Source organism: Anabas testudineus, chromosome 2 (genome assembly GCF_900324465.2).
Source record: "Anabas testudineus chromosome 2, fAnaTes1.2, whole genome shotgun sequence".
Classification (NCBI taxonomy): domain Eukaryota; kingdom Metazoa; phylum Chordata; class Actinopteri; order Anabantiformes; family Anabantidae; genus Anabas; species Anabas testudineus.
The window spans coordinates 3617098-3634280 of record NC_046611.1 but is presented as its reverse complement, the minus strand read 5'-3'; the positions used below and the strand labels follow the sequence as shown (position 1 = coordinate 3634280).

Genomic DNA, 17183 nt, shown 5'->3' with positions numbered 1-17183 from the left:
GTATCAAAGCTTTCACCAAGGTCCAGATGGAAAGACAAGGACGCTGTTTGTTCTTTAATCCCCGTCTCTTACCGAGTTACCGCGGCCCCTGTGAAATCTAACACACACTGCTGCAAATACGGGATTGAATAAGAGCTTCTAGGAACGAGTTCTCATTCCAGTGAACTGACTGAGGTGGGTGCAACATTTTGGATGTGGAAAATAAAAAATAAATTAAATTAAAAAGAACCAGGAAGCACCTGTCTTCAGCTGCCTATTGTGCACCGAGGTCTTCACCTGTCACTACAATGGACAAAGTGTTATAACTAAAAGAAAAAGACAGTTTTCTTTGTTTTTTTGTGAATTGATTTATTTAGAAAACAAATCCACATAAAAATAAAAAAGACTGAGGTTATAAACTGTCATATAGTGAAATTATAGACATACTGCCATCACTACTATTTAAAATGACTGTTTATATCTGCATGATATACTGATTTAAAAGGTTTCTTTCAGCTTAATCATAGGTTCATCAGATTCTTCTAACTTTTTAAAAGCCATTTCACAATTAAAATATCAAATCAATAAAAAATAGTGTAAATCAACCTTGGAGTTCTGTTAAGACATGTCACCCATAAAAAATTAACCTAAGTACAAAGTGCTCTGGGTTGTGTCGGCTGTGCGTCTCTGTCTCGTGAATCTCTTTCTCCCTCTAGTGGTAGTGAACTGATATTGGAAGAGCAGCAGTGGACATGTCTACAGGCTGGACTGGTCCCATTACATGTGCTCTGGGTGGTTCTGCAGACAGGTGATGAACTCTTTCACCGCTTTGCCCTCAAAGCAGATCTGGTAGACGGCTGCAAACAAAGGGAATCTGCAGAGAAGAGCAGACATTCAGGCTGCATTCAAACAAACACACATACTGTAAAATCCATTTCTGTGTAAAGGCAGAAGTGATCCCTTCATTGTGCAACTTCTGTAAGTTTAACACGTGACAACCAGGCAGAGACAGAGGTTTTGCTGGTTTGCTGCAGTATAATGTTTTCATAACAAGCCTGTAGCTCGATGACAGTTTCAGCCAGTGAAGTGATTCCTAACTCTAATCTCTATCTCGTATTTACAGTACGTGTTAAAAAAAGAAAAATCGTATCGCTCTTCAAATTAAGCCAAGTTCAATGGATGCATTTCTTAGTGTAGTCATGTTTAAACCTGTTTTTCACAGAGCAATTTTACTGCTAGTGTTAAACTTGCCTTTTATTAATTCAAGTTTTAAGCACCGATGATGATTTTGCTAAATCCTCAATAACACTATGAGTACTGACTAAAATACACAAGAGAGATCATGACATCTGTGTGTGCCACTTATAATCCAGACCACAGTCCACCTACTGAGTATGTAGTCTGCCTAATCCCAGCTGTCCTGGCAATTTTCAAGTCACCGTACTGTAATTTAGCTGATTCTAATGGACTTTAATGGGCCTTGTGCTTTAATTATAAAATGCTATAGATTGATATAGAATAGGAGAGTCAGTCGAACACAGTCATCCTCTTTCCGTCCTGACGAGATGAGTCATCATAGAGTGTGAGTGGAGACAAGAGTTTGAGAGAACCATGGCTGCGTACTCTACACTGTATTCCAACAGAATATTTTCAGCATTATAATTTCATTTAATACAGTATGTAAATGATTTATTTTGGTAAACTGTGTTGATCACAAAACCTGAGGACAATAAAGTCGACTTTTATGTCTGTAAATTCGACTTGTTGTTGCCACTGTCATTTAAATCATATGATTTAGCCCTGAGATCATAGTGGAGGTGGTGTTTTACTGAACCACATGATATCTGAATGCTGTAATATTTGTACAACCTCGAAATTAAAAACAAACACTATGTAATAGTATATAATTGAGGTCACAGAGGGTGTTTCTAATGTCCTGCCCTGTTTTTTTTGTAAATAAAAATGTAAACACATCATCACAGTCTTTAACAGAGAATTGAATTACTGTAAGTAGGCATATGAGTGTTCGGTGATGGGTTTTTATATCACCTTTTGGCCAACGAATGTAATTTAAGAACAGTTTTTGTGCCAGCGGACTCACTTGTTGACCATGTTCTTCTTCTGTAGGATCTTGTAGACCTCAGCTGAAGTCTGAGGGCCCTGGAGCTTCTGGCCATTCAGCATTTCTGCCTCCAACTCGGCAATAGACTGAAAAAACAACATACACACATTTTGCAAACATCTATTGTCATTGAAAGAAAATAGCAAACTATTATTTATTCAGTGCAGTAATTTAGTTCCTCCCTGTTTATACAGTGAGAACAAAACAACTGTAGTCACTCTTAAATAGCTACAAAAGACATAGATGCACCTTGAATTTAATTTCAAAATAAAACCATATCCCTTTATGTTGAAAAACTTGACAATCTTCTTGTACGACTTACCTTAGAGGTTGTGACGAAGGCTTCTGCAACTTTGCGGTTTCGCCCTCCGTAGCAGGTAGTGATGAGGTCAGCCACGCCACAGCTCTCCAGGAACGTGGTCGAGGTCACTGGGCCTTTGCAGAACAACTTGGCGAAGGCGACCATTTCCATCAGACCCAGCCTGATCACTGCTGCTTTAGTGTTGTCGCCAAAACCAAGACCGTCGCAGAATCCGGCGCCTACAGCCACAATATTCTGAAGGACACAGACATCTTATTTTTAACACGTTCATTCATGCAGAATACCAAGTTAATATTGACAACAGGTGGCTGCGGTACCTTCAAGGCTCCACACAGCTCCACCGTGTCGCTCTCATGTACGATAGTGATGCGAAAGTTGGGAGTCTGAAGCAGCTCCTTGAAGATATGGCCGTTTGCGTCATTCTTCGCCCCTGTGATCAGTGCAGTTTATTAAAACAACAGCAGAACAGCTCTACACAACTCAACAGGGCTGTAACTGGGAGGTGCTTCACTGCATTCTTAGAAACGTCAGTAAACTTTGAGCATCTCAGTGTAAAAAGTGCGTCAAACCTATGGTGGTTTCACAGAACTGCTCGTCTGCCACCTCGCTAGCGATGTTCGCCCCCATCAGGACGCTGACGTCAATCTCTAGTTTTTCTCTGATGATGTCTGAGATGAGCTTCAGTCCGTCTGGTCCCTCATCAACACCCTGCATGACCAGAGAGAGATTCTGAGATACTGGACTAATTTTAGGAATCGTTGCTCAATTACAACATCTCATGATGCTGTAACCACAGAAAAATAAGAAGCAAAGTCAGGCGACGGTTTATGTTGTCAGGAAATGTGACAAGAGGAACAATGACAGGATCTCACTTTGATGAGAGATATCCCGATGGTTCCCTCCATGATGTGAGGCTTGATCTGGTCGCAGAGTTTGCCGATGAACTGGTGCGGGATGACAAAGACCAGGATCTTTGCTCCCTTCACTGCCTCTGTGATGTCTGGAACGGCAATCTAGAGACGCAGCAGTAAAAACAACAACAATCAGTATCAGTAAGAGTCCATTTAAAACCATAAAACACATAAAGTTAAACTGATTTATGAATGAGCCCTCAGCACTGCTACAACAAAAACCTCAGTACTTTGCCTAAAAGGACATCAATTATTATTTTTAAAACAACATTTTAATGCTCCTGAGGATTTCTCTACAAACATTACCCAAGGTGTAACAGATCTGAAGCTGAGAAACAGAAGTACAACTATCCGAGTGCTGGATTCTCTGAGTCTGACACCCACAAATTCAGATACACCTGAAAAACTATACGTCTACTTCTATGATCTATTCTGGGCCTTTGGGTGCTGACTTCACCTTCATGAAGTAACACAGCTGTCAGCGGCAGGTGTGGTGTGCTGCATTCAGGGACAGTAAACAGTGTAGGTCATCTGTGTTTCCAAACAACAACTGAGGTATGAACCGAGGTGTGGATTTGGGGAATTGTTACACTCCTAAAAATGATGGTTTCCATGGGTTAAAAACTGTTGTTTCTTAATGAACATGTCCACTTCGACTCTGCTGAGTATTTCCATCTATTAAACGCTTCTTTTCTTCTGCACTGTTGTTTAAATTGAGGTGATCAGACACTTTGATGAGTATGATTCCTTAAACATACCATGAACCTCTTACAGTCTGTAACATTACATGGTAAAGGTGAAAATACTTGATGACACACAATTCATATGGGTCAAAGGTGAGTTATCTTATCAGTGTAATGTCTTATTGTTCGATTAAGCATGTTAGAAGATTGCACAACATGGGATGTGGAATTAAGAGATAAGGCTTCTTATCAAAACGTACCACATTCTTAGGCAGCTTGTGACCTGGTAGATATTTCACATTTTCATGGTCCGTATTAATAATCTCGGTCAGTTTCTTGCCATCGATCAGCTCTTCGTAGACCCACATGTCGATGATGGGGTCGAAGCGGTTGGATGCTTTCACATTGTGTCCGATGATTTTGGCAATGGAGGAACCCCTGTAGAGAGAAAGGACACGTTCAGGTGATTAACACACACAAAGCCCTCAGAAACAAACCAAATAGAAACTAAATGGGGAATAATAATGTACAGGGATGAGTGTGCTGTCTTGAACCTGCACTTTTACAAGGCAGAGACCATTAAAATAACCTGACACACTGTGAGGTCCCTGAAGTCCTCAGAGGTGTGTGTTGTTAAATGAACTGATATAAAACCCAGATCATGTTGCAGCTTGTTGCCTTCTTGAAAAGAAAAGGCAGGTTTGAACATTTCACACAGCAGCTGCATGTGTTTGTGTCTGATTCCCCTTTTTTCCAGCAGATACATAAAAACATAAAGTAAAATTGAACAATGAGAATAAGTCTACATCTCTACATCTGCGCTAATTCAACATGTTGGTTGCACAATGCAGCAAAACCCTGAAGCGCGGGTTTGTCTGAAAAGACCAACACAAAACAAAACAAGCCATGCAGAACGATCCCAGTCACCAGTTCCCAGATCCAACGATGCAGACTTTCTTTCCGGGCATTTTAAAGCGGAATCTGTTCAGCAAACCTGAAGATCCCGTTGTTGTGCGGTCGAATAAAATAACTTCCTCATACGCCCAAGAAATTGCAACTACAGACTCACTCCACCCCTGAGTCGCTGGCTACACCTCTAATCTATTAACAAAGCAAATCTATGATATCAGCGTTTCATTTGCGTTTTTCCCCCTTTGCAACTCCTCTTTTTGCCCTTTTTACTAATTAAAAGGTAAAATCCTGTCACTTTATGCGGCGGAATGTGTAGCATGAATGCACAAAGAATAAAAGAAACCCTGATGCACAGTGCACTGACGTTTAACAGCCAAGTATTATTTAAAAAATGTGTGAAAATCCAGTAAAAATCCAGCGGTCACGTTGTTTTATCTTAAACGAGGCGGAGCGCGTTCAGGGACACTTCCGGTCGATCGTTTTTTCAAAATAAAGCTCACTTTGAAAGGAGGCGTCCTCCCCGGTTTACTACGTTGTAAAATGCACAGTAAATACAAAATATATGAATATGTGTGATCAGACTGTCCACAAAAGAATCTGTACAGACAGAAAAACTCTCTTCATAATATTACTGTGATAGAATATTATCAGCAGCCTGTAAGACTTAGGATCCACTCCCATTCATCACATGTGAACAAATTCATGGTTGCACAAATTACCCACGTTAAAATATGCAAAATAATAAAGAACAAAGGTTGTATTCATCTGTATTTTTATTAACTGCAATACTTCCAGTAAAGAAAAATGTGCCTATTTTGGACAATGCAGACAGGTGATATGTTCACAACATTTACCACATACTGTGTGTAGATTACCACCTATCGGTAAATCAACCATATACTTTAGATTTGATGTGTATACGAGTTTATATATTAATTATTTTAGATATTAATGAATACTTTATTGATCCCCTTGGGGAAATATCAGCAGCATACAAGTGAAGTACAAGTTGGTCAAAATAATACAAAATATTATAAAAAAGAAAAAAATCTATTTCATGTGAGTTTTTAATTTGTATATTTATTGATTAAAATATTACCAGTAGCTTTAAGAGTACAATACCAATACATGAAATTAATATTTAAGAAAATGTTAAATTTATTCTTGTATTTCTTTAGTATTGCCTGTAACTAATATTAGAAGAAAATAATATTAAAGTATTTATTCAACGCCCATTTATTTATTTATTTGGTGGAAGTGGTGGGAGCATCTTTTGTAGATTTATTATTTTTAATTTTTTTATATTTTAATTTCCATATTTTATCGCGCACTCGCGTGAACGAGTCACATGACACAGCAGTAAATACCAGGCGAGCTAGCAGCTACAGGCTATGTAGCCTCTCTCTGTGTTAGCCGAATAAACAATGTTCTACCGCCTGTCACTCAGCTTTAGTTAACAGTCCGGCGTCTGTGGGGTGATGTTCGGTAAGAAATGAGCCGACTGCTTCTCTCTGTAATTTAAGGGAGCTTCGTCCACTTAAATCAAACCTTTGGTGAGTTAGCTTAGCTAGCTTAACGGGTTAGCTTAACGCTAGCAAGCTGAGTTAACCTGTAAAGTGCGTTTCGTTGCTAGTGACTATGCAAGGGGAAACCACGACTGTACGAATCACGGAGAACGAAAGCAAGCTGGATGTAGTCCCCCAGAACAGGACCCAAAGCTCGGGGAGAGCAAGTGCCAAAAGCTGGCAGTACAGGTGGGTGGCTGCCTGACATGCTAACGGTCAACATTTGAGCTAGTTTACTAATGTAAGGCGTGTTTTGTGAGTCACCAGGAGCAAAATGTTGTAAATACGACTTGTTATTAAGTGATGTTTCATTGTGTGGTATGACTGTTAAATTAATAACTAATTACCTGTAAGGTTTATGACCAGAAGCCTTTCTGATCAGACAGGTAACTGTGTGTCACCTTTGTGCAGCTCTGTCGCTGAATCATTTGCTCTGTGATTAAAAAGTTCCTTTACCTTGTGTATTTATGGGTGTGCACCCTCCAAGTATTTTAAGAAGTGTTCTTTGTCTACATTTTCTTGCTAATGTTTCATGGCAGTGACCACATGGAGAATATTGATGGCTACTTGATGAAATACACCAACCTGGTGACAGGGTGGCAATACAGGTGAGTGTTCGATGTGACATGGATGTTCTGTTAAATCAGAATTCATCAGTCAGTTAATTACTGTTATACACTTTAATTCCACGGTGGTTCATTCAGTCTGTGTGTCGTTTTCAGGTTCTTTGTCTTAAACAATGAGGCGGGCTTGCTGGAGTACTTTGTCAATGAGCAGTCACGGCCCCAGAAGCCTCGTGGGATGCTCCCCCTGGCAGGGGCCGTCATCTCGCCCAGTGACGAGGACTCGCACACCTTCACTGTCAATGCCATCAGCGGGGAGCAGTACAAGCTCAGAGGTGGGTAACTGTCCTAAATACACTGTCTGAGGTCTAGACATTTACACTGAACATCCTGAGTGCGCTGTAAGTTCCTGTAGGTTCTTTTGGTAAGTGTCTTGCTGGTTTTTTCAGCCCCTATGTGCTCCTGTTCCACCTTCACATTGCTGTTCAGCTCCTTTTTTTTAACTCCACACTTACTGTCATTACCATCCATCAGCCTCATAAAGTATTGATCTGGATGTTTTCCCATTATCTGCTGCCGGTGAGGCAGATGCTAACAGGAATTGATGCTGAGTAAGATCATCCTAAAGTAAATGTCTTTTCTTTCTTCTGTGTTTCTTTCTCAGCCACTGATGCTAAGGAGAGACAGCACTGGGTGAGCAGACTGCAGATCTGCACACAGCATCACACAGAGGCCCTGGGGAAGGTGAGACAGTGGGTGTGCTGGCGTGCATTTGAGCACATATTGAAATGGGAACTTGTTTGCAAGTATTGCTCATAGTTTGTTCTGGTTCCTGCTCACTAACATGCATAGATCTGTTTTACATTCACTGGCTAATTCATTAGGTAAACCTGTACAATCTGATGTAATCAATACCTACTTACTTCTGCTCTGTGTTTATTACTTAGGTCATAGTGGATGGTAGAGTCGTACTGTTGCATTAGTGCATTATATTAAGAGGTGTTTCTAATGTTTGGCCACCCTGTTTAACATGACAAGGAGGCCAAAACATTAAAAACACATGTCAACATAATGTACTCCGATACAACTACTACCCACAGATCTCAATAATAAACATATAGTAGAATTATCACATTTCTGACACTTTGGGTGACACTGACACAAAAAACAGAGGTATTGTAATCTTGTAAAAGTAAAATTCGATAGAATGCGAGGAGCTGCATTTTATTGCCTCATATTGTACAGATGTATCTAATATGAGTGTATATAATCATACAAAAGTGTGCAAACTTAATCACATCTGCAAAAAATGGTGCTAACTGATTTACTAAAGGTGGGCATGCAAAAACTGCATCTTTCAAATGAGTAACAGCACACACAGTGGATTTTGTACCTTTGCCTTCAAATGTATGTACAGAAAATATAGACTGATTTTTATTTATTATTCATTTCTTCATGCCTGAAGGTGATTGCGGTGGCTGTGATTGCATCTGTAATTAATACGTTTGACTGGCAGGTGCAGTCTGCTTGCACACAGATGGCTGCTGTTATTAGAGCGAGGAGGAGGTATAGGAGAAATAAAATGCGTCAAGAAGACAGTTTTACCACTTGTGTTGATATATTTAGAGTGACTGACGACAAAATAATACAAATATAATAATAATAATAATAATAATAAAAAGAAAGTTTTGGAGCTGTTATCTGAACCAGTCACAAGAAGGACTCATGCATTATCATACCTGCCATGCAAAAACTTGCATCTGTGAATTTCCTGCGTCTGAGTCAAGCCTGTGTACTGTAGCTGCTGTGGTATCTCAGAGTTGGCTTTGATCTGTGTTGTCCCAAGTGCCGAAATCCTTGTTACAGGGAATGGGTCGTTACATAAAATTCCTGCACACTCAGGACGCGCTGAATGAGGCCAAACGCAGCTTTTATGCAGTGGCTGCTTTTCTTGAGAATTAGGGGATCAGCCAGTTTCAAGAAGGGTTTCTTCTTGTTATCTTATGTGTAGTCAAACACACCCAGAGTCAGTACTACTGTAGAAATCTGTAGCGCACTCAATATTTATGTGTTTGTATAAAAAAGTATCAGGTTTTACCTTCTATGCAGGCCCAGTAATTCTTAGTATTGACCTAAATATTGATCTTCAGAGTACTATACAGCTACAGTATTTTTTTGAATGTTGATATGTTAGAACTTAAAACACTGAAAACACACTTTTCGTTTTTAGTAGTGATTGGAACTGAATCTAAAGCTTGTAAAATGGTCATATCTTGTACTACTTGCATGTAAAACATGGTTCCCAGTTGTCATGGTCCATTTTTATTTTCATCTCTCTACTGTTTTAGTAACACTGAGTTTAAAATGCTGTTTCGGACTTTGTGTAACTTGGTGAAATCCTGTTCTGCATTGTACAGAGTAATCCTCCACCCAAGTCCAGGACCTACTCTATGGCGTCTCAAGGCAGCGGCAGCTCGCCTATGTCCCTGCGCCGGCCCAGCCAAAACCCTGCCACTTTATTCAGCTGGTCACAGGTCCCCAAAGGTTCCTCAGCCTACTCCAGCAAGAGATCCCTGCTACCAGACCACCTGGCAGAGGCCAGAGAGGTACAGTGATCCAGGAACACAGCGCTTGCATGACTCAGAATGGGCTGTCTAAAATAAATGTTTTGCTCTCAGTCTGTAAATGTTAAGGGCTAGAGAACAAGTACATCAGGCTTGAGTTTACATCTTCATCACACTTCCACCACACTCAAGTAGCATGATGCAGAGAAGACTGACACAACCAAAATTAATTTAGAGATAATCCGTTTTTATTCTGCTGTTACAAGTGAAGACCAGAAAATCTGCATCTGAGCTCCACAAAATGTTGTTAGATTCTGATCTTTCACTTGGAAGTTTGACAGATTTGTTATGTAACCAAACTGATGCTGGAATATATACTGACACCAGGACCACAGAAACTAGATTGAATACTGATTTATCCTCCTGAGATACAGCACATCTTACAGTGTGTAATTATGTGGTAGATCTTGGAAACATTTGTTCTTATTATGGATTCCGAGTCATTTCTTAAAGGGCACCAGGAAATATTACTACAAAAACTGTAAATGTTAAATATTAAGGATTTGGTTTGTAGTAGAGCTTCAGTAGATGTAGATTTGTGTAGCTTAGAATTCACCTTGACTAATTTGAATGATGTCAATGATGTTCTCCACAAGAGAGTGCTGTTCTCCTTCTCTTAAAGTCAACAGACCACAGGAGCACAGTTCAACATTTTGCATTTTGTTCTGCATGGATTAGATGCTTGAATCAGTATATTTATCCCAGATACTAAGCAGCAGCTACGTTCATGGGATTTCAGCAAGATCTTTTTTAGGAATTAAAGAATTAGGGAAGTGTTAAAAAAACAGTAATAAGAAGCCAATTCCTCTAGTTTCTTTGTGTTACTGATGTGGGGAAAAATAGAAATATAAAAGCCAGGTTGTAAGATTTCAAGTATTTAAAAGCAAATGTCACAACTGAACTTTCACAGATAAAGTAAATCTTGCTGCTTTTGTTTTTGCCCTAAATGACAAAACAATGCTTATGATCTCCTGTCAGATGATGACCCAGGCCCAAGGTCAGCACAGAGACCTGATCCAGAGTATCGAGGGCCTTTCTGCACCCCCTGGCCTCTCCTCTCTAGACCCAGATCTGCTGATGCTCAAGGCCACTTCCATGGCGACCATGAACTGCCTCAATGAGTGCCTGCACATCCTCCACCTGCAGCAGGTGGCCAGGCAGAGGAGCTCCCTGGGAGGTCAGTGGAGGGTGGCTGGTGTGTAGTGTATGGAGTCTGTCTGCCTGATCATGGTTTGAGGGAACATTTGATGGTTAATCTTTTAAGCGTTGGCGACCTTCAAATCATAGTCACGTGCTTGCAGGGGTGCACCCAGACTAGACAAACAGTTGGCGTTGGCTGGACAGTGGAATTATTTTGCATTATTGATAGGGGAACTATGCCTATTCTTACCACCTGTCTCGAAGGTAATTAGATCTCAGGTGGTTAGAATATCCAACAGCAACACTTTAAGGACAGGACACTTTTAACACTGACAAAAATACAGTGACGCGTTTGAGTGAACCTGCATTGTGGTGTAGAACTTTCTGATATCGCGACTCTATTCAGGATGATTTGAAATGGGAAAACTTCCAGGTAACGCCAAACTTTTTCACAACAGATCTCATTACTCAATGCATATTTTATTAGGCCGGACTCATCGCAGCAGCCAATCAGATTAAGTTGTCAGACAACGCACAAGGTGAATTTGAATGAGATCTGCCCACCTTTTAAACATACACAAAAAAATGCTAACGCCATGCTGAGAGGATGTAGCCAATCAGAGGAGGAGGATGTTTCCTGTCGGCGGGGCCGAAGTATCCTGATACGCGGCTCTTCGGTGGGGTTGTGTTACACTCCTCTGGTCGAGGACAGCTGTAGCCGTCTGTCCAGTCAGCAGCCAGGCAGTTGTGGGATGTTGTGTGATAAATGGTAGGACAAAGCTAGAGCTCTGAGTGTGTTTGCACAGCTGTAGGGGGTCTTGGGAGGGAGGTGGGGATAATACCATGAGTACCTCTGAACCTGCGTCTGTGCATTCCCCCTCCACGGCAGGACCCACCATCGAGTGGCTGGAGCCCAAACTGCCAGACATCCTGAAGAACGGCAGCAGCTCCCTGGGCAGCTTCACAACAGGGGAGGGCCCGCTGGAGGGGGGCCACCTGGAGCTCAGCACCCCCGAGTCCTGCAGCTTCTCAGGGGTAAGCCCAAGTGATTGACCTCTGCTTTCCTCCTGTTCAGTTTCCATTTTTGGCATTATATAAATTGTATGAACAACATAAAATGTCTCTTACTTCGTTATGGAGTCATTCAAGCAGGTTGTTGAATAAATCAGATTCCCCTCCCTCCTCTCTCTCAGGAACAGGAAGACATAGATGCAGACGATGAGGTGGAGGACTCCTTCTCAGACAAGGAGGAGGACCTGGGTGCTGTGGAGGAGGAGCGTAGCGTCATCCTACACCTGCTGTCTCAGCTGAAGCTGGGCATGGACCTCACACGGGTAGGTCGAGTTCCACGTGCAAAACAGAAAGTTTGCACCGGCACTCCCGACTTTTTGTCTGTTGGTGTTTGGTGAAGATGTTTGTGGGTTAACACGGGATGGGTTCCCCCGGATTCCTGGCCACATGTTGAAGATACTGAAGTCTGAACCTTGAGATTCAAGGGAGGAGATTCATAAAGCATCAATTATTATTGTTATTACTATTAAAACATTGTATATGTCTATGTTGGGAGCATTATATTGTGATATGTAACCCTGAGACTTCAAATTGAAGTCACCTATATTACCTGATCATTGTGTCTGCTCCAATTATATAAAGTTATTGTTGTTACTACATTTTTCTTTCTTCTCAGATAGAACAATGAAACACAACATTTTAGTTTTTATTTTACACATAACACATCTTCACCTTGTTAAATGTACTTTAATTTCATGTAGAATTTACATTATGTTATTAGAATTATGTCTAGAAGGACAGGGAACCTGGACTCATATCTGTAGAGCAAGCAATACCAGTGTGATATTTGCAATAATAATCTGATTATTTCACAGTATTGATTGATCAAAACAACCAAATCTGCAACAAAAATGTTTTTTTTTTTTTCCAAGTAATATTTCTAAATATATGTGAATCCATCTCCTCATTTGCTACTGACTGATGTGATGTTGGTATCATGTAAAACTATGAGCGTATTTTTTCCACTACCTGTTTGACAAAACAAATAAGCAAAAAAATAAGTTAGTTGCTATGATTCTGGAATCCAGGACTCAGCATCTGGGTTTGTTTTTGATGTGCAGGACCTTGCAGGCTGAAGTAAGCACGTCTTTCTTTGTTATTACTGTCTCAAACACATACACACACTTAAAAACACCAACAGCCTGGATGGACATCCTATCTTTCAGATTGCTGTAGTATTTGGATATCCTCCTCTTGGGTTTCTGATTTATCACATTGATCCATCGGTTTAGCTCAGATGGAGATCTAGTAGACTCTGTGACCGCTGGGGTCAAGTACGTCACATCCTCAGTTGCTCCATTTACTGATAACACTGTTAGTGTAGAAGTAGAAGTAATTTGAGTTTGCTAGGTGCACTGATCCAGATTAACGAGCTGAAAACTGAAGATAACAGTTGTTTTCTAGTTTTTATGCTGTATGTTTTAAAAACGATCTTTTCCTCAGGTGGTCCTCCCCACCTTCATCCTGGAGAAGCGCTCTCTGCTGGAGATGTACGCCGACTTCATGTCACACCCAGACCTCTTTGTGGCCATCACAGACGGCAGCAGCCCGGAGGATCGCATGGTCCGTTTTGTGGAGTACTACCTCACCTCCTTCCACGAGGGCCGCAAGGGCGCCATTGCCAAGAAGCCCTACAACCCCATCATTGGTGAGACTTTCCACTGCTCCTGGAAGGTACCCAGGCAACCAGAGGCCTTCAAGGAGCCCTCACAGGGAAGCCCAGACCCAGCCGCCTCCCAGGACCCCTACCAAGTGCGCTTTGTGGCGGAGCAGGTGTCCCATCACCCGCCTGTGTCTGGTTTCTATGCCGAATGCCAGGAGAGACGGATGTGTGTGAACACACATGTGTGGACCAAGAGCAAGTTCATGGGGATGTCCATCGGAGTCTCCATGATAGGTGAAGGTAGGTCGACAGTGGGGACCAGTCAGGGGCGGGTCTATATTTTCGTAAATTCAAAACTTCCATTTCTTTGTCAGTGCAAATCATAATTTCCATAACTGCACCTAATACCTTTGTGTTAAATCTTCACCCAGGTTGTCTGAATTTGCTGGAGCATGATGAAGAGTACACCTTCACGCTGCCCTGTGCGTATGCACGCTCCATCCTCACTGTTCCCTGGGTGGAGCTGGGTGGAAAAGTCAACATCACTTGCGCCAAATCGGGCTACTCATCAGTCATCACCTTTCAGACTAAACCCTTTTATGGTGGAAAACTACACAAGTAAGTTCTTTCTGTGGCACAGATATGTGTCAGTGATTGTCCGGTTGTGTCTTTCCACTATTGTCTTACTGGATCCTTTCCTGTTCCGACTCTAGAGTAACAGCAGAGGTGAAGCACAACCCCACGAATGCGGTGGTGTGTCGTGTGCAGGGCGAGTGGAACGGTGTTTTGGAGTTCAGCTACACCAGCGGAGAGACGAAGGTGGTCGACGTCACCAAGCTGCCTGTGACGAGGAAGCAAGTACGACCGATCGAGAAGCAGGGCCCAACTGAATCCAGGTCTGAGGGGGAGGGGGTTTTCTTTAGTCTCTGTTTTTATCAACAGGTCCAGTCCCTCACACGAGACTCTGTGTCTGATTTACTTCTGTGTTCATTCAGGCGCCTGTGGCAGCATGTGACCGAGTACCTGCGGCAGAAGGACATCGACAAGGCCACAGAGCACAAGAGGATTCTGGAGGAGAGGCAGCGGACAGAGGAGCGGCACCGCGCTGAGACCGAAACTCCTTGGAGGACAAGATACTTTGACAGAGAGGTGAGCGGAACACAGCTGAACATATTTACAGCTCCTTGTTGCACTTTACCATCATTGATTTCTTACATTTATGACATTACAACTGTCAAAGAGTAGCAGGTTGGAGCACATTTCTGGTAGGAAACAGCAGCACAGGACACTAATGAGGAAGTGAGGACGAACCCAGCTGAGCCCCTGTGCTCGGTCTTCTGTTCTGACTATAAATACACTTTAAATCACCTTGAGTATAATTTGTCTGCTCCTGGAGCGTCTCCATTTCCACCAAGGGATTTTTTTAAATCTTAGTTATAACATAGCATTTATAGTCAGTGCACAAAATGATTCAAAACATCTGAGCTTCAAACCAGAACTTATTGAGCACAGTTTTCTCTCCTCCTGCAGGGTGAAGGCTGGGTGTATCAAAAACCACTCTGGAAAAACTCTGCGTTCAAATCCTAGTTTCCTCAGTGTGCATCTTGGATGTTGAAATTGTGGATTCGGGAATGTGTATGTGAGAGTTGACGTTATGAAATGAAATAATGACCTGCACTGACGTACAGAAGAATGCAGCATGGGGAGAAGGACAGAGCAACGGCATGACTAAAGGAAGGAATCCTGCTCACGATGTTCACAAAGCCTCGAAGTACAAGCTTTTGTACTGCTGATCAGTTTTTTTTATATAATCCAATGTCAATGAAAACATATTCTTTTTACAGCTGATGATTCTATTTACACGGCCTTAAGACAGTTTGGGTTCCACTGATTAACCTGGATATTTCCTTTTTCTTCTTCCTCCTTTCCGAGCGTTGTTATCCCACAACGATGAATTGACTTTTTAGTCATTAGAAAGCTGCCTGGTAAACTCCGCACTCTGATTCAGTGTATTTCAGTGTAAAGTTGCAGTTAATCTTACCTTATGCTAAACCCAAGAACAGTTTCCAACACTAAAACAGGAGCCACTTCTGTCGTCATAGAGTATATTTACTTGCACACAATGCTCTGCTCTATTTGGAGACTGATCACTTAAAGACAGTACGTTATGTTTTAACTAATTAATGTAAAATTAACAGCAGTAAATCATTTAAGTCAGTCTTATGGGGAGGTATGTTCCAGAGTATTTCTTGGCCATCGGTATTGTGAGGTGGCTGTTTTTCCTGAGAAATTACCTGGCAGTTTCTAACCTTTACGCTAAGCTAGGCTAGGCTAGGCTAAGCTAGCTGCAGTTGTAGTGGTATCGATCTTCTCGTCCAATTCCAAACCCATTTACCTACTTTCAGTTTTTATAAAGAGATAACTGCCAAAAACACTGGAGCCTACATTTCCCATAATGCTGTATCTTTGTATAACTTGAGGAAGCACCACCACTAAAGACGATGCTCTGACCTCCATGTGTAAAATTAGTGGAATGACCCTTTAAACCAGTAAATTGTGTGCATTTAAATATATTTGTGATTGAAGGGAAGTCACACAATTTACCTTTAAAATCTAATTTATTTAATTCTATATTAATATTGATATAATCACTAAGTGACACTTGTGGAATGGCATGTCAACCAAATTTTAAATAATCAAATGACGTCACGTAAACGCCCCACTGTTCATGTCTTTTTAGTTTGATGGTTTTGTAGTAGATGGAAGAATTCCTGCATGACAGCAAAATCTGTGTTCACACTGATTGCACCAAGTGTACTGCTCCCGTGTCTGCATTACTGTAAAAGCTTTTAACCAAACCCGCTTGTTTTGTAATGCAAATAAATATTTTCTTTGAATGCGTGTTTAGCCCCCATCTTACGCTTTAATTGCTCTTATTTTCAGAGCCGCGTTTTGTATAGAAATGTTAACATTTCTTGTTCCATCAGTGTTTTTTGTTGTTTGGGGAGCGATTCCAAACTTCTATACTGTGATGTACATGTAATTACCCGTTTTTGTTGATTTTCTTTCCCCCAAAACTAAATTACAGCCCACACTCTGAGCCCATCCCAGCATCAGTTCTTTACAGAAAGAGGAAATCCACCCTGCCATTGATAAGCTACCCCTCCGAGTCTTTGGTGCCTTATGCAAACTCTTTCTGTCTTCCAGTTAAGGAGCAGCACATCATTTACTTCAGTTATTGACCTGACTGATGAAATGGTGGATGTATTATGTGTGTGTGTTTTGTTTTTTTCTTTTTAAGAATCAGTGCTTGATGTCGAGAGGCTGGTTGAGCACTTTTATTCGAGGTTTGGACATTTTCTTGGCTACGAATTCTGCTGGATGTCTTGGTGACCTATGAAATGCACTGACACCGAAGGAAACCTGATGTTGTAGAAACATGGACGTGTGATAATAATCAAATAAATTGTGTATAAATTGTATAGTGTGCTACAAGTGCTGTTTCCTGCTAGATCATTATTCTACTTTATGATGTTACTGGTATTTCAGAGTAATGTGCAAAAACCTTAAAAATACCTAAAATAAAAACTAAAAGGAGAAACTGAAAATGAGAAAATGGGTTCAAACTAAAGGTTTTTTAGTAAAACTGCACCTACCATCAGACTTTTCTCAGTAAAAATGATTTTTA

General features: G+C 41.2%; 2 protein-coding genes across 3 annotated transcripts; one reads left to right on the top strand and one right to left on the bottom strand.

Moving 5' to 3' along the window:
* Nucleotides 1-350: 350 nt before the first annotated feature.
* LOC113164737 (glycerol-3-phosphate dehydrogenase [NAD(+)], cytoplasmic-like) lies at nt 351-5380 on the bottom strand. The gene is made up of 8 exons (XM_026364179.1): nt 4945-5380; nt 4278-4455; nt 3296-3436; nt 2993-3131; nt 2741-2853; nt 2424-2657; nt 2081-2187; nt 351-853 (listed from the first exon to the last, which is right to left on the bottom strand). Exons 1-8 carry the CDS (start codon nt 4983-4985, stop codon nt 757-759), a joined length of 1050 nt encoding a protein of 349 aa, XP_026219964.1. The 5' UTR covers nt 4986-5380; the 3' UTR covers nt 351-756.
* Nucleotides 5381-6280: 900 nt separating this feature from the next.
* Nucleotides 6281-16975, top strand: osbpl11 (oxysterol binding protein-like 11). Of its 2 annotated transcripts, none has more exons than XM_026363125.1 (14): nt 6281-6414; nt 6563-6683; nt 7034-7102; nt 7217-7392; nt 7722-7801; nt 9475-9663; nt 10660-10858; nt 11711-11856; nt 12015-12155; nt 13336-13795; nt 13927-14113; nt 14209-14391; nt 14491-14644; nt 15026-16975. In XM_026363125.1, the coding sequence occupies exons 1-14, from the start codon at nt 6408-6410 to the stop codon at nt 15080-15082; spliced, it is 2169 nt and encodes a 722-aa protein (XP_026218910.1). In that variant the 5' UTR covers nt 6281-6407; the 3' UTR covers nt 15083-16975. The 2 variants fall into 2 exon arrangements, with proteins under 2 accessions (XP_026218910.1, XP_026218911.1); XM_026363126.1 differs by having other exon boundaries at nt 6281-6482.
* Nucleotides 16976-17183: the final 208 nt, after the last annotated feature.

Bases quoted from the DNA above. Each gene is read 5' to 3' on its own strand.
- LOC113164737 (XM_026364179.1), bottom strand. From the start codon at position 4,985: ATGCCCGGAAAGAAAGTCTGCATCGTTGGATCTGGGAACTG. The intron at 3,437-4,277 runs GTACGTTTTGAT...CTGCGTCTCTAG, and splicing joins ACAAGCTGCCTAAGAATGTG to ATTGCCGTTCCAGACATCAC. The intron at 2,188-2,423 runs GTAAGTCGTACA...TTGTTTTTTCAG, and splicing joins CCTTCGTCACAACCTCTAAG to TCTATTGCCGAGTTGGAGGC.
- osbpl11 (XM_026363125.1), top strand. The intron at 6,684-7,033 runs GTGGGTGGCTGC...GTTTCATGGCAG, and splicing joins GCCAAAAGCTGGCAGTACAG to TGACCACATGGAGAATATTG. The intron at 14,392-14,490 runs GTCTGAGGGGGA...GTGTTCATTCAG, and splicing joins CAGGGCCCAACTGAATCCAG to GCGCCTGTGGCAGCATGTGA.